The following is a 21,499-nucleotide window of genomic DNA, read 5'->3' as shown; positions in this document are numbered from 1 at the left end:
GACGTGGCTAGAGGGATAAGGAGGACGTGGCAAGAGGGATAAGGAGGACGTGGCTAGAGGGATAGTGAAGACGTGGCTAGAGGGATAGTGAAGACGTGGCTAGCGGGATAAGGAGGACGTGGCTAGCGGGATAAGGAGGACGTGGCTAGAGGGATAAGGAGGACGTGGCTAGAGGGATAAGGAGGACGTGGCTAGAGGGATAAGGAGGACGTGGCTAGGGGGATAAGGAGGACGTGGCTAGAGGGATAAGGAGGACGTGGCTAGCGGGATAAGGAGGACGTGGCTAGAGGGATAAGGAGGACGTGGCTAGAGGGATAAGGAAGACGTGGCTGGAGGGTTAGGGAGGACGTGGCTGGAGGGATAAGGAGGACGTGGCTGGAGGGATAAGGAGGACGTGGCTGGAGGGATAAGGAGGACGTGGCTAGAGGGATAAGGAGGACGTGGCTAGAGGGATAAGGAGGACGTGGCTAGAGGGATAAGGAGGACGTGGCTAGCGGGATAAGGAGGACGTGGCTAGAGGGATAAGGAGGACGTGGCTAGAGGGATAAGGAAGACGTGGCTGGAGGGATAGGGAGGACGTGGCTGGAGGGATAAGGAGGACGTGGCTGGAGGGATAAGGAGGACGTGGCTGGAGGGATAAGGAGGACGTGGCTGGAGGGATAAGGAGGACGTGGCTAGAGGGATAAGGAGGACGTGGCTAGAGGGATAAGGAGGACGTGGCTAGAGGGATAGTCAAGACGTGGCTATCGGGATAAGTAGGACGTGGCTAGCGGGATAAGGAGGACGTGGCAAGAGGGATAAGGAGGACGTGGCTAGAGGGATAGGGAAGACGTGGCTAGATGGATAGGGAAGACGTGGCTAGGGGGATACGGAAGACGTGGCTAGGGGGATAAGGAAGACGTGGCTAGGGGGATAGGGAAGACGTGGCTAGGGGGATAAGGAAGACGTGGCTAGGGGGATAAGGAAGACGTGGCTAGGGGGATAAGGAGGACGTGGCTAGGGGGATAAGGAAGACGTGGCTAGAGGGATATGGAAGACGTGGCTAGAGGGATAAGGAGGACGTGGCTAGAGGGATAAGGAGGACGTGGCTAGGGGGATAAGGAAGACGTGGCTGGAGGGATAAGGAAGACGTGTCTGGAGGGATAAGGAGGACGTGGCTGGAGGGATAGGGAGGACGTGGCTGGAGGGATAAGGAGGACGTGGCTGGAGGGATAAGGAGGACGTGGCTGGAGGGATAGTGAAGACGTGGCTGGAGGGATAGTGAAGACGTGGCTGGAGGGATAGTGAAGACGTGGCTAGCGGGATAAGGAGGACGTGGCTAGCGGGATAAGGAGGACGTGGCTAGAGGGATAAGGAGGACGTGGCTAGAGGGATAAGGAGGACGTGGCTAGAGGGATAGTGAAGACGTGGCTAGAGGGATAGTGAAGACGTGGCTAGAGGGATAAGGAGGACGTGGCTAGAGGGATAAGGAGGACGTGACTAGAGGGATAAGGAGGACGTGGCTAGGGGATAAGGAGGACGTGGCTAGGGGATAAGGAGGACGTGGCTAGACGGATAAGGAGGACGTGGCTAGCGGGATAAGGAGGACGTGGCTAGAGGGATAAGGAGGACGTGGCTGGAGGGATGAGGAGGACGTGGCTAGAGGGATAAGGAGGACGTGGCTAGGGGGATAAGGAGGACGTGGCTAGAGGGATAAGGAGGACGTGGCTAGAGGGATAAGGAGGACGTGGCTAGCGGGATAAGGAGGACGTGGCTAGAGGGATAAGGAAGACGTGGCTAGGGGATAAGGAGGACGTGGCTAGGGGATAAGGAGGACGTGGCTAGAGGGATAAGGAAGACGTGGCTAGGGGGATAAGGAGGACGTGGCTAGGGGGATGAGGAGGACGTGGCTAGGGGATAAGGAGGACGTGGCTAGAGGGATAAGGAAGACGTGGCTAGGGGGATAAGGAGGACGTGGCTAGGGGATAAGGAGGACGTGGCTAGCGGGATCAGGAGGACGTGGCTAGAGGGATAAGGAGGACGTGGCTAGAGGGATAAGGAAGACGTGGCTGGAGGGATAAGGAGGACGTGGCTAGCGGGATCAGGAGGACGTGGCTAGAGGGATAAGGAGGACGTGGCTAGCGGGATCAGGAGGACGTGGCTAGAGGGATAAGGAAGACGTGGCTAGAGGGATAAGGAGGACGTGGCTAGAGATATAGGGAGGACGTGGCGAGAGGGATAAGGAAGACGTGGCTAGAGGGATAAGGAAGACGTGGCTAGGGTGATGAGGAAGACGTGGCTAGGGGATAAGGAGGACGTGGCTAGAGGGATAAGGAAGACGTGGCTAGGGGATAAGGAGGACGTGGCTAGAGGGATAAGGAAGACGTGGCTAGAGGGATAAGGAGGACCTCTCTAGAGGGATAAGGAGGACGTGGCTAGAGGGATGAGGAAGACGTGGCTAGGGGATAAGGAGGACGTGGCTAGAGGGATAAGGAAGACGTGGCTAAGGGATAAGGAGGACGTGGCTAGGGGATCAGGAGGAAGTGGCTAGGGGGATAAGGAGGGCGTGGCTAGAGGGATAAGGAGGACGTGGCTAGAGGGATAAGGAAGACGTGGCTAGGGGATCAGGAGGAAGTGGCTAGGGGGATAAGGAGGGCGTGGCTAGAGGGATAAGGAGGACGTGGCTAGATGGATAAGGAGGACGTGGCTAGAGGGATAAGGAAGACGTGGCTAGGGGATAAGGAGGACGTGGCTAGAGAGATAAGGAGGACGTGGCTAGAGGGATAAGGAGGACGTGGCTAGGGGGATGAGGAGGACGTGGCTAGGGGGATGAGGAGGACGTGGCTAGGGGGATAAGGAGGACGTGGCTAGGGGGATAAGGAGGACGTGGCTAGAGGGATAAGGAGGACGTGGCTAGTGGGATAAGGAGGACGTGGGTAGAGGGATAAGGAGGACGTGGCTAGGGGGATAAGGAGGACGTGGGTAGAGGGATAAGGAGGACGTGGCTAGGGGGATAAGGAGGACGTGGGTAGAGGGATAAGGAGGACGTTGGTAGGGGATAAGGAGGACGTGGCTAGGGGGATAAGGAGGACGTGGCTAGGGGGATAAGGAGGACGTGGGTAGAGGGATAAGGAGGACGTTGGTAGGGGATAAGGAGGACGTGGCTAGGGGGATAAGGAGGACGTGGGTAGAGGGATAAGGAGGACGTGGCTAGGGGGATAAGGAGGACGTGGGTAGAGGGATAAGGAGGACGTGGCTAGGGGGATAAGGAGGACGTGGGTAGAGGGATAAGGAGGACGTGGCTAGGGGGATAAGGAGGACGTGGGTAGAGGGATAAGGAGGACGTGGCTAGGGGGATAAGGAGGACGTTGGTAGGGGATAAGGAGGACGTGGCTAGGGGGATAAGGAGGACGTGGGTAGAGGGATAAGGAGGACGTGGCTAGGGGGATAAGGAGGACGTGGGTAGAGGGATAAGGAGGACGTTGGTAGGGGATAAGGAGGACGTGGCTAGGGGGATAAGGAGGACGTGGGTAGAGGGATAAGGAGGACGTTGGTAGGGGATAAGGAGGACGTGGCTAGGGGGATAAGGAGGACGTGGCTAGAGGGATAAGGAGGACGTGGCTAGGGGGATAAGGAGGACGTGGCTAGCGGGATAAGGAGGACGTGGCTAGAGGGATAAGGAGGACGTGGCTAGCGGGATAAGGAGGACGTGGCTAGCGGGATAAGGAGGACGTGGCTAGGGGATAAGGAGGACGAGTCTAGAGGGATAAGGAGGACGTGACTAGAGGGATAAGGTGGACGTGGCTAGCGGGATAGGGAGGACGTGGCTAGAGGAATAAGGAAGACGTGGCTGGAGGGATAAGGAGGACGTGTCTGGAGGGATAAGGAGGACGTGGCTGGAGGGATAAGGAGGACGTGGCTGGAGGGATAAGGAGGACGTGGCTGGAGGGATAGTGAAGACGTGGCTGGAGGGATAGTGAAGACGTGGCTGGAGGGATAGTGAAGACGTGGCTAGCGGGATAAGGAGGACGTGGCTAGCGGGATAAGGAGGACGTGGCTAGAGGGATAAGGAGGACGTGGCTAGAGGGATAAGGAGGACGTGGCTAGAGGGATAGTGAAGACGTGGCTAGAGGGATAGTGAAGACGTGGCTAGAGGGATAAGGAGGACGTGGCTAGAGGGATAAGGAGGACGTGACTAGAGGGATAAGGAGGACGTGGCTAGGGGATAAGGAGGACGTGGCTAGGGGATAAGGAGGACGTGGCTAGACGGATAAGGAGGACGTGGCTAGACGGATAAGGAGGACGTGGCTAGGGGATAAGGAGGACGTGGATAGGGGATAAGGAGGACGTGGCTAGACGAATAAGGAGGACGTGGCTAGGGGGATAAGGAGGACGTGGCTAGGGGGATAAGGAGGACGTGGCTAGAGGGATAAGGAGGACGTGGCTAGGGGATAAGGAGGACGTGGCTGGAGGGATAGGGAGGACGTGGCTGGAGGGATAAGGAGGACGTGGCTGGAGGGATAAGGAGGACGTGGCTAGAGGGATAAGGAGGACGTGGCTAGAGGGATAAGGAGGACGTGGCTAGAGGGATAAGGAGGACGTGTCTAGAGGGATAAGGAGGACGTGTCTAGAGGGATAAGGAAGACGTGGCTAGAGGTATAAGGAGGACGTGGCTAGAGGGATAAGGAGGCCGTGGCTAGAGGGATAAGGAGGACGTGGCTAGAGGTATAAGGAGGACGTGGCTAGAGGGATAAGGAGGCCGTGGCTAGAGGGATAAGGAGGCCGTGGCTAGAGGTATAAGGAGGACGTGGCTAGAGGGATAAGGAGGACGTGGCTAGAGGGATAATGAGGACGTGGCTAGAGGGATAAGGAGGACGTGGCTAGAGGGATAAGGAGGCCGTGGCTAGAGGTATAAGGAGGACGTGGCTAGAGGGATAAGGAGGCCGTGGCTAGAGGGATAAGGAGGACGTGGCTAGAGGGATAAGGAGGCCGTGGCTAGAGGGATAAGGAGGCCGTGGCTAGAGGTATAAGGAGGACGTGGCTAGAGGGATAAGGAGGCCGTGGCTAGAGGGATAAGGAGGACGTGGCTAGAGGTATAAGGAGGACGTGGCTAGAGGGATAAGGAGGCCGTGGCTAGAGGGATAAGGAGGCCGTGGCTAGAGGTATAAGGAGGACGTGGCTAGAGGGATAAGGAGGACGTGGCTAGAGGGATAAGGAGGACGTGGCTAGCGGGATAAGGAGGACGTGGCTAGAGGGATAAGGAAGACGTGGCTAGGGGGATAAGGAGGACGTGGCTAGAGGGATAAGGAGGACGTGGCTAGAGGGATAAGGAGGACGTGGCTAGCGGGATAAGGAGGACGTGGCTAGAGGGATAAGGAAGACGTGGCTAGGGGATAAGGAGGACGTGGCTAGGGGATAAGGAGGACGTGGCTAGAGGGATAAGGAAGACGTGGCTAGGGGGATAAGGAGGACGTGGCTAGGGGGATGAGGAGGACGTGGCTAGAGGGATAAGGAGGACGTGGCTAGGGGGATAAGGAGGACGTGGCTAGAGGGATAAGGAAGACGTGGCTAGGGGGATAAGGAGGACGTGGCTAGGGGATAAGGAGTACGTGGCTAGGGGATAAGGAGGACGTGGCTAGAGGGATAAGGAAGACGTGGCTGGAGGGATAAGGAGGACGTGGCTAGCGGGATCAGGAGGACGTGGCTAGAGGGATAAGGAGGACGTGGCTGGAGGGATAAGGAGGACGTGGCTAGCGGGATCAGGAGGACGTGGCTAGAGGGATAAGGAAGACGTGGCTAGAGGGATAAGGAGGACGTGGCTAGAGATATAGGGAGGACGTGGCGAGAGGGATAAGGAAGACGTGGCTAGAGGGATAAGGAGGACGTGGCTAGAGGGATAAGGAAGACGTGGCTAGGGTGATGAGGAAGACGTGGCTAGGGGATAAGGAGGACGTGGCTAGAGGGATAAGGAAGACGTGGCTAGGGGATAAGGAGGACGTGGCTAGAGGGATAAGGAAGACGTGGCTAGAGGGATAAGGAGGACGTCTCTAGAGGGATAAGGAGGACGTGGCTAGAGGGATGAGGAAGACGTGGCTAGGGGATAAGGAGGACGTGGCTAGAGGGATAAGGAAGACGTGGCTAAGGGATAAGGAGGACGTGGCTAGGGGATCAGGAGGAAGTGGCTAGGGGGATAAGGAGGGCGTGGCTAGAGGGATAAGGAGGACGTGGCTAGAGGGATAAGGAAGACGTGGCTAGGGGATCAGGAGGAAGTGGCTAGGGGGATAAGGAGGGCGTGGCTAGAGGGATAAGGAGGACGTGGCTAGAGGGATAAGGAGGACGTGGCTAGCGGGATGAGGAGGACGTGGCTAGAGGGATAAGGAAGACGTGGCTAGGGGATAAGGAGGACGTGGGTAGAGGGATAAGGAGGAGGTGGCTAGAGGGATGAGGAGGACGTGGCTAGAGGGATAAGGAAGACGTGGCTAGGGGATAAGGAGGACGTGTCTAGAGGGATAAGGAGGACGTGTCTAGAGGGATAAGGAGGAGGTGGCTAGAGGGATGAGGAGGACGTGGCTAGAGGGATAAGGAAGACGTGGCTAGGGGATAAGGAGGACGTGGCTAGGGGATAAGGAGGACGTGGCTAGGGGGATGAGGAGGACGTGGCTAGAGAGATAAGGAGGACGTGGGTAGAGGGATAAGGAGGACGTGGCTAGCGGGATGAGGAGGACGTGGCTAGAGGGATAAGGAAGACGTGGCTAGGGGATAAGGAGGACGTGTCTAGAGGGATAAGGAGGACGTGTCTAGAGGGATAAGGAGGACGTGGCTAGGGGATAAGGAGGACGTGTCTAGAGGGATAAGGAAGACGTGGCTAGGGGATAAGGAGGACGTGTCTAGAGGGATAAGGAGGACGTGTCTAGAGGGATAAGGAGGAGGTGGCTAGAGGGATGAGGAGGACGTGGCTAGAGGGATAAGGAAGACGTGGCTAGGGGATAAGGAGGACGTGGCTAGGGGATAAGGAGGACGTGGCTAGGGGGATGAGGAGGACGTGGCTAGAGAGATAAGGAGGACGTGGCTAGAGGGATGAGGAGGACGTGGCTAGGGGGATGAGGAGGACGTGGCTAGGGGGATAAGGAGGACGTGACTAGAGGGATAAGGAGGACGTGGCTAGAGGGATAAGGAGGACGTGGCTAGTGGGATAAGGAGGACGTGGGTAGAGGGATAAGGAGGACGTGGCTAGGGGGATAAGGAGGACGTGGGTAGAGGGATAAGGAGGACGTGGCTAGGGGGATAAGGAGGACGTGGGTAGAGGGATAAGGAGGACGTTGGTAGGGGATAAGGAGGACGTGGCTAGGGGGATGAGGAGGACGTGGCTAGAGGGATAAGGAGGACGTGGCTAGGGGATAAGGAGGACGTGGCTAGGGGATAAGGAAGACGTGGCTAGGGGGATAAGGAGGACGTGGCTAGAGGGATAAGGAGGACGTGGCTAGAGGGATAAGGAAGACGTGGCTAGGGGGATAAGGAGGACGTGGCTAGGGGATAAGGAGGACGAGGCTAGAGGGATAAGGAAGACGTGGCTAGGGGGATAAGGAAGATGTGGCTAGCGGGATAAGGAGGACGTGGCTAGGGGATAAGGAAGACGTGGCTAGGGGGATAAGGAGGACGTGGCTAGAGGGATAAGGAAGACGTGGCTAGGGGGATAAGGAGGACGTGGCTAGTGGGATAAGGAGGACGTGGCTAGGGGATAAGGAGGACGAGGCTAGAGGGATAAGGAGGACGTGACTAGAGGGATAAGGTGGACGTGGCTAGCGGGATAGGGAGGACGTGGCTAGAGGAATAAGGAAGACGTGGCTAGAGGAATAAGGAAGACGTGGCTAGCGGGATAAGGAAGACGTGGCTAGAGGGATAAGGAGGACGTGGCTAGCGGGATAATAAGACGAGGCTTGAGGGATAAGGAAGAAGTGGCTAGAGGGATAAGGAGGACGTGGCTAGAGGGATAAGGAGGACGTGGCTAGAGGGATAAGGTGGACGTGGCTAGAGGGATAAGGAGGACGTGGCTAGAGGGATATGGAGGACGTGGCTAGCGGGATAAGGAAGACGTGGCTAGGGGGATAAGGAAGACGTGGCTGGAGGGATAAGGAGGACGTGGCTAGCGGGATAAGGAGGACGTGGCTAGGGGGATAAGGAGGACGTGGCTAGGGGGATAAGGAGGACGTGGCTAGCGGGATAAGGAAGACGTGGCTAGCGGGATAAGGAAGACGTGTCTAGCGGGATAAGGAAGACGTGGCTGGAGGGATAAGGAGGACGTGGCTAGCGGGATAAGGAGGACGTGGCTAGCGGGATAAGGAGGACGTGGCTAGCGGGATAAGGAGGACGTGGCTGGAGGGATAAGGGAGAGGTGGCTGGAGGGATAAGGGAGTGGTGGCTAGAGGGATAAGGGAGTGGTGGCTAGAGGGATAAGGGTGAGGTGACTGGAGGGATAAGGGAGAGGTGGCTGGAGGGATAAGGGTGAGGTGGCTGGAGGGATAAGGGTGAGGTGGCTGGAGGGATAAGGGTGAGGTGGCTGGAGGGATAAGGAGGACGTGGCTAGGGGGATAAGGAAGACGTGGCTGGAGGGATAAGGAAGACGTGGCTGGAGGGATAAGGAGGACGTGGCTAGGGGATAAGGAGGACGTGGCTAGCGGGATAAGGAGGACGTGGCGAGAGGGATAAGGAGGACGTGGCTAGAGGGATAAGGAGGACGTGGCTGGAGGGATAAGGAGGACGTGGCTAGGGGGATAAGGAGGACGTGGCTGGAGGGATAAGGAGGACGTGGCTAGGGGGATAAGGAGGGCGTGGCTAGAGGGATAAGGAGGACGTGGCTAGAGGGATAAGGAAGACGTGGCTAGGGGATCAGGAGGAAGTGGCTAGGGGGATAAGGAGGGCGTGGCTAGAGGGATAAGGAGGACGTGGCTAGAGGGATAAGGAGGACGTGGCTAGAGGGATAAGGAGGACGTGGCGAGAGGGATAAGGAGGACGTGGCTGGAGGGATAAGGAGGACGTGGCTAGGGGGATAAGGAGGACGTGGCTGGAGGGATAAGGAGGACGTGGCTAGGGGGATAAGGAGGGCGTGGCTAGAGGGATAAGGAGGACGTGGCTAGAGGGATAAGGAAGACGTGGCTAGGGGATCAGGAGGAAGTGGCTAGGGGGATAAGGAGGGCGTGGCTAGAGGGATAAGGAGGACGTGGCTAGAGGGATAAGGAGGACGTGGCTAGAGGGATAAGGAAGACGTGGCTAGGGGATAAGGAGGACGTGGCTAGGGGATAAGGAGGACGTGGCTAGGGGGATGAGGAGGACGTGGCTAGAGAGATAAGGAGGACGTGGCTAGAGGGATAAGGAGTACGTGGCTAGGGGGATGAGGAAGACGTGGCTAGGGGGATGAGGAGGACGTGGCTAGGGGGATAAGGAGGACGTGGCTAGGGGGATAAGGAGGACGTGGCTAGAGGGATAAGGAGGACGTGGCTAGTGGGATAAGGAGGACGTGGGTAGAGGGATAAGGAGGACGTGGCTAGGGGGATAAGGAGGACGTGGGTAGAGGGATAAGGAGGACGTGGCTAGGGGGATAAGGAGGACGTGGGTAGAGGGATAAGGAGGACGTTGGTAGGGGGATGAGGAGGACGTGGCTAGAGGGATAAGGAGGACGTGGCTAGGGGATAAGGAAGACGTGGCTAGGGGGATAAGGAGGACGTGGCTAGAGGGATAAGGAGGACGTGGCTAGGGGATAAGGAAGACGTGGCTAGGGGGATAAGGAGGACGTGGCTAGAGGGATAAGGAGGACGTGGCTAGGGGGATAAGGAGGACGTGGCTAGCGGGATAAGGAGGACGTGGCTAGAGGGATAAGGAGGACGTGGCTAGCGGGATAAGGAGGACGTGGCTAGGGGATAAGGAGGACGAGGCTAGAGGGATAAGGAGGACGTGACTAGAGGGATAAGGTGGACGTGGCTAGCGGGATAGGGAGGACGTGGCTAGAGGAATAAGGAAGACGTGGCTAGAGGAATAAGGAAGACGTGGCTAGCGGGATAAGGAAGACGTGGCTAGAGGAATAAGGTGGACATCGCTAGAGGGATCAGGAGGACGTGGCTAGAGGGATAAGGAGGACGTGGCTAGCGGGATAATAAGACGAGGCTTGAGGGATAAGGAAGAAGTGGCTAGAGGGATAAGGAGGACGTGGCTAGAGGGATAAGGAGGACGTGGCTAGAGGGATAAGGTGGACGTGGCTAGAGGGATAAGGAGGACGTGGCTAGAGGGATATGGAGGACGTGGCTAGCAGGATAAGGAAGACGTGGCTAGGGGGATAAGGAAGACGTGGCTGGAGGGATAAGGAGGACGTGGCTAGCGGGATAAGGAGGACGTGGCTAGGGGGATAAGGAGGACGTGGCTAGGGGGATAAGGAGGACGTGGCTAGCGGGATAAGGAAGACGTGGCTAGCGGGATAAGGAAGACGTGTCTAGCGGGATAAGGAAGACGTGGCTGGAGGGATAAGGAGGACGTGGCTAGCGGGATAAGGAGGACGTGGCTAGCGGGATAAGGAGGACGTGGCTAGCGGGATAAGGAGGACGTGGCTGGAGGGATAAGGGAGAGGTGGCTGGAGGGATAAGGGAGTGGTGGCTAGAGGGATAAGGGAGTGGTGGCTAGAGGGATAAGGGTGAGGTGGCTGGAGGGATAAGGGAGAGGTGGCTGGAGGGATAAGGGTGAGGTGGCTGGAGGGATAAGGGTGAGGTGGCTGGAGGGATAAGGGTGAGGTGGCTGGAGGGATAAGGAGGACGTGGCTAGGGGGATAAGGAGGACGTGGCTAGAGGGATAAGGAGGACGTGGCTAGAGGGATAAGGAAGACGTGGCTGGAGGGATAAGGAAGACGTGGCTGGAGGGATAAGGAGGACGTGGCTAGGGGATAAGGAGGACGTGGCTAGCGGGATAAGGAGGACGTGGCGAGAGGGATAAGGAGGACGTGGCTAGAGGGATAAGGAGGACGTGGCTAGAGGGATAAGGAGGAAGTGGCGAGAGGGATAAGGGGGACGTGGCTAGAGGGATAAGGAGGACGTGGCTAGAGGGATAAGGAGGACGTGGCTAGAGGGATAAGGAGGACGTGACTAGAGGGATAAGGAGGACGTGGCTAGAGGGATAAGGAAGACGTGACTAGAGGGATAAGGAGGAAGTGGCTAGAGGGATAAGGAGGACGTGTCTAGCGGGATAAGGAGGGCGTGTCTAGCGGGATAAGGAGGACGTGGCTAGAGGGATAAGGAGGACGTGGCTAGGGGGATAAGAAAGACGTGGCTAGGGGGATAAGGAAGACGTGGCTAGGGGGATAAGGAGGACGTCGCTAGCGGGATAAGGAGGACGTGGCTAGGGGGATAAGGAGGACGTGGCTAGGGGGATAAGGAGGACGTGGCTAGAGGGGTAAGGAGGACGTGGCTAGGGGGATAAGGAGGACGTGGCTAGAGGGGTAAGGAGGACGTCGCTAGAGGGATAAGGAGGACGTGGCTAGGGGGATAAGGAGGACGTGGCTAGGGGGATAAGGAGGACGTGGCTAGAGGGATAAGGAGGACGTCGCTAGAGGGATAAGGAGGACGTGGCTAGGGGGATAAGGAGGACGTGGCTAGGGGGATAAGGAGGACGTGGCTAGAGGGGTTAGGAGGACGTGGCTAGAGGGGTTAGGAGGACGTGGCTAGGGGGACAAGGAGGACGTGGCTAGGGGGACAAGGAGGACGTGGCTAGAGGTACAAGGATTACGTGGCTAGCGGGACAAGGAGGACGTGGCTAGAGGGACAAGGAGGACGTGGCTAGCGGGACAAGGAGGACGTGTCTAGCGGGACAAGGAAGACGTGTCTAGCGGGACAAGGAGGACGTGGCTAGCGGGACAAGGAGGACGTGGCTAGCGGGACAAGGAGGACGTTGCTAGAGGGATAAGGAGGACGTGGCTAGAGGGATAAGGAGGACGTGGCTAGCGGGATAAGGAGGACGTGGCTAGAGGGATAGGGATGAGGAGGCTAGAGGGATAAGGAGGACGTGGCTAGAGGGATACGGAGGACGTGGCTAGAGGGATAAGGAGGACGTGGCTAGAGGGATAAGGAAGAAGTGGCTAGAGGGATAAGGAAGACGTGGCTAGGGGGATAAGGAGGACGTGGCTAGCGGGATAAGGAGGACGTGCTAGAGGGATAAGGAGGACGTGCTAGAGGGATAAGGAAGAAGTGGCTAGAGGGATAAGGAGGACGTGGCTAGAGGGATAAGGAGGACGTGGCTAGATGGATAAGGAAGACGTGGCTAGAGGGATGAGGAGGACGTGGCTAGAGGGATAAGGAGGACGTGTCTAGAGGGATAAGGAGGACGTGGCTAGAGGGATAAGGAGGACGTGGCTAGATGGATAAGGAAGACGTGACTAGCGGGATAAGGTGGACGTGGCTGGAGGGATAAGGAGGACGTGGCTAGAGGGATAAGGAGAACGTGGCTAGAGGGATAAGGAGGACGTGGCTGGAGGGATAAGGAAGACGTGGCTAGAGGGATAAGGAGAACGTGGCTAGGGGGATAAGGAAGACGAGGCTAGGGGATAAGTAGGACGTGGCTAGAGGGATAAGGAGAACGTGGCTAGAGGGATAAGGAAGACGTGGCTGGAGGGATAAGGAGAACGTGGCTAGTGGGATAAGGAGGACGTGGCTAGAGGGATGAGGAAGACGTGGCTAGAGGGATAAGGAGGACGTGGCTAGAGGGATAAGGAAGACGTGGCTAGAGGGATAAGGAGGACGTGGCTAGAGGGATGAGGAAGACGTGGCTAGAGGGATAAGGAGGACGTGGCTAGAGGGATAAGGAAGACGTGGCTAGCGGTATAAGGAGGACGTGGCTCGAGGGATAAGGAGAACGTGGCTAGAGGGATAAGGAGGACGTGGCTAGAGGGATAAGGAAGACGTGGCTAGAGGGATAAGGAGAACGTGGCTAGAGGGATAAGGAGAACGTGGCTAGAGGGATAAGGAAGACGTGGCTAGCGGTATAAGGAGGACGTGGCTCGAGGGATAAGGAGAACGTGGCTAGAGGGATGAGGAAGACGTGGCTAGAGGGATAAGGAAGACGTGGCTAGAGGGATAAGGAGAACGTGGCTAGAGGGATAAGGAGGACGTGGCTAGAGGGATGAGGAAGACGTGGCTAGAGGGATAAGGAGAACGTGGCTAGAGGGATAAGGAGGACGTGGCTAGAGGGATGAGGAAGACGTGGCTAGAGGGATAAGGAGGACGTGGCTAGAGGGATAAGGAAGACGTGGCTAGAGGGATAAGGAGAACGTGGCTAGAGGGATAAGGAGGACGTGGCTAGAGGGATAAGGAAGACGTGGCTAGAGGGATAAGGAAGACGTGGCTAGAGGGATAAGGAGGACGTGGCGAGAGGGATAAGGAGGACGTGGCGAGAGGGATAAGGAGGACGTGGCTAGAGGGATAAGGAGGACGTGGCTAGAGGGATGAGGAAGACGTGGCTAGAGGGATAAGGAGGACGTGGCTAGAGGGATGAGGAAGACGTGGCTAGAGGGATAAGGAGGACGTGGCTAGAGGGATAAGGAGGACGTGGCTAGAGGGATAAGGAGGACGTGGCTAGAGGGATGAGGAGGACGAGGCTAGAGGGATGAGGAGGACGAGGCTAGAGGGATGAGGAAGACGTGGCTAGAGGGATAAGGAGGACGTGGCTAGGGGGATAAGGAGAACGTGGCTAGCGGGATAAGGAGGACGTGGCTAGAGGGATGAGGAAGACGTGGCTAGAGGGATAAGGAGGACGTGGCTAGGGGGATAAGGAGGACGTGGCTAGAGGGATGAGGAAGACGTGGCTAGAGGGATAAGGAGGACGTGGCTAGGGGGATAAGGAGGACGTGGCTAGAGGGATAAGGAGGACGTGGCTAGAGGGATAAGGAGGACGTGGCTAGGGGGATAAGGAGGACGTGGCTAGAGGGATGAGGAAGACGTGGCTAGAGGGATAAGGAGGACGTGGCTAGGGGGATAAGGAGGACGTGGCTAGAGGGATAAGGAGGACGTGGCTAGAGGGATAAGGAGGACGTGGCTAGGGGGATAAGGAGGACGTGGCTAGAGGGATGAGGAGGACGAGGCTAGAGGGATGAGGAGGACGAGGCTAGTGGGATGAGGAGGACGAGGCTAGAGGGATGAGGAAGACGTGGCTAGAGGGATGAGGAGGACGTGGCTAGGGGGATAAGGAGGACGTGGCTAGAGGGATAAGGAGGACGTGGCTAGGGGGATAAGGAGGACGAGGCTAGAGGGATGAGGAGGACGAGGCTAGAGGGATGAGGAGGACGAGGCTAGAGGGATGAGGAAGACGTGGCTAGAGGGATGAGGAGGACGTGGCTAGAAGGATGAGGAAGACGTGGCTAGAGGGATAAGGAGGACGTGGCTAGAGGGATAAGGAGGACGTTGGTAGGGGATAAGGAGAACGTGGCTAGAGGGATGAGGAGGACGTGGCTGGAGGGATAAGGAGGACGTGGCTAGGGGGATAAGGAGGACGAGGCTAGGGGGATAAGGAGGACGTGGCTAGGGGGATAAGGAGGACGTGGCTAGGGGGATAAGGAGGACGTGGCTAGGGAATAAGGAGGACGTGGCTAGGGGATAAGGAGGACGTGGCTAGCGGGATTAGGAAGACGTGGCTAGGGGGTAAGGAGGACGTGGCTAACGGGATAAGGAGGACGTGGCTAGAGGGATGAGGAGGACGTGGCTGGAGGGATAAGGAGGACGTGGCTAGGGGGATAAGGAGAACGTGGCTAGAGGGATGAGGAGGACGTGGCTGGAGGGATAAGGAGGACGTGGCTAACGGGATAAGGAGGACGTGGCTAGAGGGATGAGGAGGACGTGGCTGGAGGGATAAGGAGGACGTGGCTAACGGGATAAGGAGAACGTGGCTAGAGGGATGAGGAGGACGTGGCTGGAGGGATAAGGAGGACGTGGCTAGGGGGATAAGGAGGACGAGGCTAGGGGGATAAGGAGGACGTGGCTAACGGGATAAGGAGGACGTGGCTAGAGGGATGAGGAGGACGTGGCTGGAGGGATAAGGAGGACGTGGCTAGGGGGATAAGGAGAACGTGGCTAGAGGGATGAGGAGGACGTGGCTGGAGGGATAAGGAGGACGTGGCTAACGGGATAAGGAGGACGTGGCTAGAGGGATGAGGAGGACGTGGCTGGAGGGATAAGGAGGACGTGGCTAACGGGATAAGGAGAACGTGGCTAGAGGGATGAGGAGGACGTGGCTGGAGGGATAAGGAGGACGTGGCTAGGGGGATAAGGAGGACGAGGCTAGGGGGATAAGGAGGACGTGGCTAGGGGGATAAGGAGGACGTGGCTAGGGGGATAAGGAGGACGTGGCTAGGGAATAAGGAGGACGTGGCTAGGGGATAAGGAGGACGTGGCTAGCGGGATTAGGAAGACGTGGCTAGGGGGTAAGGAGGACGTGGCTAACGGGATAATGAAGACGTGGCTAACGGGATAAGGAAGACGTGGCTAGGGGATAAGGAAGACGTGGCTAGGGGATAAGGAAGACGTGGCTAGGGGATAAGGAAGACTTGGCTAGGGGGATTAGGAAGACGTGGCTAGGGGGATAAGGAAGACGTGGCTAGGGGGATAAGGATGACGTGTCTGGCGGGATAAGGAAGACGTGTCTAGCGGGATAAGGAAGACGTGGCTGGAGGGATAAGGAAGACGTGGCTTGAGGGATAAGGAGGACGTGGCTGGAGGGATAAGGGAGAGGTGGCTGGAGGGATAAGGGAGAGGTGGCTGGAGGGATAAGGGAGAGGTGGCTAGAGGGATAAGGGAGAGGTGGCTAGAGGGATAAGGGAGAGGTGGCTGGAGGGATAAGGAAGACGTGGCTGGAGGGATAAGGAGGACGTGGCTAGAGGGATAAGGAGGACTTGGCTAGAGGGATAAGAGGGACGTGGCTAGCGGGATAAGGAGGACGTTGCTAGAGGGATAAGGAAGACGTGGCTAGAGGGATAAGGAGGACGTGACTTGAGGGATAAGGTGGACGTGGCTAGCGGGATAGGGAGGACGTGGCTAGAGGGATAAGGAGGATGTGGCTAGCGGGATATGGAGGACGTGGCTAGAGGAATAAGGAAGACGTGGCTAGCGGGATAAGGAAGACGTGGCTAGAGGAATAAGGTGGACGTCGCTAGAGGGATCAGGAGGACGTGGCTAGAGGGATAAGGAGGACCTGGCTAGCGGGATAAGGAAGACGAGGCTTGAGGGATAAGGAAGACGTGGCTAGAGGGATAAGGAGGACGTGGCTAGCGGGATATGGAGGACGTGGCTAGTGGAATAAGGAAGACGTGGCTAGCGGGATAAGGAAGTCGTGGCTAGAGGAATAAGGTGGACGTCGCTAGAGGGATCAGGAGGACCTGGCTGGCGGGATAAGGAAGACGAGGCTTGAGGGATAAGGAAGACGTGGCTAGAGGGATATGGAGGACGTGGCTAGGGGGATAAGGAAGACATGGCTGGAGGGATTAAGAACGATTCCTACACAGAGTGTTTGACTGTATTCATTTTTCAAAATGGGTGTTTGAGGTTTCTGTGTTTTGTGGCTTTCTGTAAAGAGATGAATTTCAAGGCTGCATAATGGACGCATAGTTTGATAATAAATGTACTTTGAACTTTGACCGTGTGGGCTGATTGTGGAACACGTCTGTGTTGTGACGAAGGAAGTATTAGAGATAGGGTGGATAAATCCCCACGGCTTGACAGGATCTGCCCGGGATGCTGAGGGATGGGAGGGAGGAGATTGCTGTGTCTCCGATGGAGATCTTTGCATCTTAGTTACCACAGGTGAGGCATGTGGAGATTGGAGAAGAGTTAACACTGCTCCCTTGTTCAAAAAGGGCAGGAGGAATAAGCCAGGAAACTACTAGAGAGTGAGGCTGTCTTTTTGAAGGAAACAATTGAAAGATATTCCAAGGGACAGGATTTATGTTCATTTGGAAAGGCAGAGACAGAGTAGGATGGTCAACGTGGTTTTGAGCAAGAAAATCCTGTCAGATTGAATTTTTTGAGAGGTAACTAAGAAAAGTGATGACGACAAGGCGGTAAGACATAGTTAACATGGAGTGGTGACACAGATAGACCGGGTGGGTTTGGATCTGAATACTGGGTGATGGAGTTACAGGTAGTGATGTGGCCACGTTTAGTACCGCACACAGCTGTGCTCACCCTGCGAGAGGAGGGTGTCCTTAAACTAGCAAGGGTGCAGAGGAGATTGATGGGATTTCTGAGTTTGGGTTGGCAGAGAAAGTGAGTACAGTTATGACATAGAAACATAGAAAACCGACAGCACAATACAGGCCCTTTGGCCCACAAAGTTGTGCCAAACATGTCCCTACCTTAGAAATTACTAGGTTTACCTATAGCCCTATATTTTACTAAGCTCCATGTACCTAGGGTAGGGAGTCTAAACAGAGGGCACAGCTTTAAAGTGATCAGTCAGTCAGGAGAGGAGCCTGTGTGTGATGTGAACCCCTGCTCCTGCTGGACGTTCTCGGTGGTAGACACGGTGGGTTTGGGAGCTGTTTCTGTGCTCTCTGATCAGTCAGTCAGGAGAGGAGCCTGTGTGTGCTGTGAACCCCTGCTCCTGCTGGACGTTCTCGGTGGTAGACACGGTGGGTTTGGGAGCTGTTTCTGTGCTCTCTGATCAGTCAGTCAGTCAGGAGAGGAGCCTGTGTGTGCCGTGAACCCCTGCTCCTGCTGGACGTTCTCGGTGGTAGACACGGTGGGTTTGGGAGCTGTTTCTGTGCTCTCTGATCAGTCAGTCAGTCAGGAGAGGAGCCTGTGTGTGCCGTGAACCCCTGCTCCTGCTGGACGTTCTCGGTGGTAGACACGGTGGGTTTGGGAGCTGTTTCTGTGCTCTCTGATCAGTCAGTCAGTCAGGAGAGGAGCCTGTGTGTGCCGTGAACCCCTGCTCCTGCTGGACGTTCTCGGTGGTAGACACGGTGGGTTTGGGAGCTGTTTCTGTGCTCTCTGATCAGTCAGTCAGTCAGGAGAGGAGCCTGTGTGTGCCGTGAACCCCTGCTCCTGCTGGACGTTCTCGGTGGTAGACACGGTGGGTTTGGGAGCTGTTTCTGTGCTCTCTGATCAGTCAGTCAGGAGAGGAGCCTGTGTGTGCTGTGAACCCCTGCTCCTGCTGGACGTTCTCGGTGGTAGACACGGTGGGTTTGGGAGCTGTTTCTGTGCTCTCTGATCAGTCAGTCAGTCAGGAGAGGAGCCTGTGTGTGCTGTGAACCCCTGCTCCTGCTGGACGTTCTCGGTGGGTTTGGGAGCTGCCATTGGAGCAGCCTGTCGTTGATTTTGTGGGTGATGCAGACTGCAGCCACACTGCACAGTGGGGAAGCTCGGTGGCTCACTTCACTACTGGATGAACGTCTGACAGTCAGAGGTGGTGAGGCGGTCTGCCTGCGCGAGAGCTGAGATGGAGCCTGACCTCTGGTGGCATTGTCTGCTGTGTGAACCGACCTCACTAATACCTCTCTCTTCCCCCCACTCTCTCATTCTCTCTCTCTCACTCTCTCTCTCACTCACTCTCTTCGCTCACTCTCTCGTTCTCTCTTTCTCACTTTCTCTCACTCTCTCACTCCCTCCCTCTCTCACTCTCTTTCACTCACTCTCTCTCTTTCTCTCTCACTCTCATTCTCTTACTCTCTCTCACATTCTCTCACTCTCCCTCTGTCTTTCTTTCACTCTCTCTCTCTCTCTCTCTCTCTCTCTCTCTCTCTCTCTCTCTTTCTCTCCCACTCTCTCATATCCCAGTGCTTGACAAACCCCGGTTGCTGGCTTTCGACGTGGGCGAGAAGAGGATTCTCTGGGAACTGCCGAGTTCATGCCCTGCCCAAGTCCTTGGTTCTCAGGTGCGTTGAGATCCTCTGTCTCCCCTCCTTGTCCATCTCCCTCCTTCCCTCTCTGTCTGCTTCCAGCACTCCCCTGGTCTCTCCAATACATGTCCCTCCATTTCTACCCCCTGTTGTTCCTCCATCCTCTCTCTGCTCCCCACCTATCCTGGTCTCAGCCCCTCTGTGCCCTGTTGCCCCCTTGCCATGACGGCGTAGTGGTTAGCACCATACTTTACAGTGCCGACTGTAAGATCAGGGTTCAGTTCCCACCGCTGCCTGTGTGGAGTTTGTACGCTCTCCCTGTGACCACATGGGTTTCCATCGGGTGCCCCCGTTTCCTCCCGCGTTCCAAAGACACGAGGTTAGAGTTAGTAAGCTGTGAACTTGCTATGTTGGCGCTGGAAAGATGGTGCCACTTGTGGGCTGCCCCCAGCCCATCCTTGCTGATTGGATTTGATGCATGTTTCCAATACATGTAACACGTAAAGCTTACCCAATCTGGTCTTCTCATCAACCCTACCTGTACCCCGTCCCTCCATTACCCTCCCTCTAAACCTCTTGTCCCCTCTCGATCCCTTCCCGAACCCCTTCTGTCTCCATCTCCCCGCTGTCTCCCTTCTTACTCTCCCCAGTCAGTCCAGTCGAGTGCTAACAGACCTCATGTTCTCCTTTTGTCCCTGCAGCTAACCATTGTTGGATCGAGAGCCTACGATGCCTCGTTCTATTCTCAAGATGTGTTCACTTTCAACACCAGTACAACAGTGCTACAAGATTACACCTTCATATGTGCAACTGAATACACCATCACTCTGCAAGCGAACAGCTCGGTGGGCTTGGGGAATAAATTAGAAGAGAAAAGGAAAACCACAGCAAAAGGTCAGACTGTATTCATGGTTACCTATCCCAGAACACTCACGGTCTCCATGGTTACCTATCCCAGAACACTCATGGTGTCCATGGTTACCTATCCCAGAACACTCATGGTGTCCATGGTTACCTATCCCAGAATACTCATGGTGTCCATGGTTACCTATCCCAGAACACTCACGGTCTCCATGGTTACCTATCCCAGAACACTCACGGTGCGTACGGTTACATATCCCAGAACCCACGTTGTCCATGGTTACCTATCCCAGAACACTCACAGTATCCATGGTTCCCCACCCAGAACACTCACATTATCATGCGTAGTATTTAGATTTTCAGAAGGCCTTTGACAAGACATCACACGTAAAGTTGTTTAACAATCTACGAGTCCATGGTATTACAGGAAAAATTCCAGCATGGATAAAGCAGTGGCTGATTGGCAGGAGGGTAAAGAGTGGAAATAAAGGGAACCTTTCTAGTTGGCTTCTGGTGACTAGTGATGTTCACAGGAGTCTGTGTTGGGACCAATTCTTTTGACATTATATGTCAATGATTCGGATGACAGAATTGATGGCTTTGTGGCCAAGTTTGCGGATGATACGAAGATAGGTGGAGGGGCAGGTAGTGATGAGGAAACAGAGTGAGTGGGGATCTCATTGAAACCTATCGAATGTGGAAATGACCAGATCGAGTGGATCGGGAGAGGATGTTTCCAGCAGTGGGGGAGTGTAACTTACTGCCATGAGAGGCTGTGGAGGCCAGGTCACTGGATGTATTTAAGACAGAGATCGATCGATCGATTCTTGGTAAGTCAAGATTTGAAAGGTTAGGAGAAGAAGGCAGGAGATTGGGGTTGAGGGGGAAGTGGATCAGCCATGATGAAGTGGGAGAGGAGATTCAATGGGCTGAATCTGAATCCTGTGCCTGATGGTGTTATGGTCTTTGGACTGTGGGAGGAAACCAGAGCCCGTCAGGAAAGCCATGTGCACAGGGAAGAGTATAGAAACTTTGTTACAGTTAGAGATGGAACTGAACTCCAACGCCTGACAGCCGAGATCTCAGTGTTCTGCTAATCATTACGTTCCCGTCACGTTTATCCAACTTGAGCTAAGGTACCGCAATTGTTTTCCTGCCATCATCTGGCACCTCGGCTGTGATTTGAAACTTGTGTCTCTGTCTGAGCAAACCCTTCCCTTTTCAACACACGGCAACCTGGGTACATCAGGCCCTGGGGATTTATCTGATTTATGCCCCGTCAGAGACCTAATGTCTCCTCCTTTTAGTGACGAGAAGGTCTTGTGTTGAAAATCAACAGGCAACGTGAAATGGTGGTTAGTGAAGAGCTGGTTCAGGCAGTTTGTTTGTCTTGGTTCAGTGCCCGGCACGTTAACCACAATCTTTTCCTGCAGAACCGCTTGCTCCCGAAATTCAGAGTTATGTTTCAGAGATCACTGGCTTGACGGCTCGTATCCAGTTCACACACAATCGCACAGAATGCACGGCAGTGTCGTGAGTATCGCTTCTCCCCTTCCTATCCACCCCTCCCCCTCCCCCCACAGTCCCTTCCCCTCCCCCTGCGGCCCCGCCCCTCCCACTCAGTCCCTCCCACTTCCCCCACGATCCCTCAACCCCACCGAGGACCCTCCTCCTCCCCCACCCACTTTCCCCCATGGTCTCTCCCCCTGCATTCCCTCTGAAGTCCCTCCCCTTTCACTCCGTCCCCCCCTCTCTATCCCCCCACTCTCCATCTCCCCCACTCTCTCCATCTCCCCCCACTCTCCC

The 21,499-nt window shown here is 56.0% G+C and overlaps 2 protein-coding genes across 2 annotated transcripts in view; both read left to right on the top strand.

The window, feature by feature from the left end:
- LOC140728837 (receptor-type tyrosine-protein phosphatase kappa-like) overlaps positions 1–21,499 on the top strand; it is a 740,427-nt gene that overhangs the window by 464,550 nt on the left and 254,378 nt on the right. The window lies entirely within an intron of this gene.
- Positions 1–21,499, top strand: part of LOC140728785 (uncharacterized) — a 219,950-nt gene that overhangs the window by 193,713 nt on the left and 4,738 nt on the right. The window contains exons 12-14 of the mRNA XM_073047742.1: positions 18,771–18,868; positions 19,534–19,726; positions 21,127–21,226. Coding sequence (XP_072903843.1) covers positions 18,771–18,868; positions 19,534–19,726; positions 21,127–21,226 — 391 coding nt within the window. The remainder of the gene's footprint in view (positions 1–18,770; positions 18,869–19,533; positions 19,727–21,126; positions 21,227–21,499) is intronic.

Source organism: Hemitrygon akajei, chromosome 6, assembly GCF_048418815.1.
Source record: "Hemitrygon akajei chromosome 6, sHemAka1.3, whole genome shotgun sequence".
In the NCBI taxonomy this organism is placed as follows: domain Eukaryota; kingdom Metazoa; phylum Chordata; class Chondrichthyes; order Myliobatiformes; family Dasyatidae; genus Hemitrygon; species Hemitrygon akajei.
This window is presented reverse-complemented; position numbering and strand designations above follow the sequence as displayed.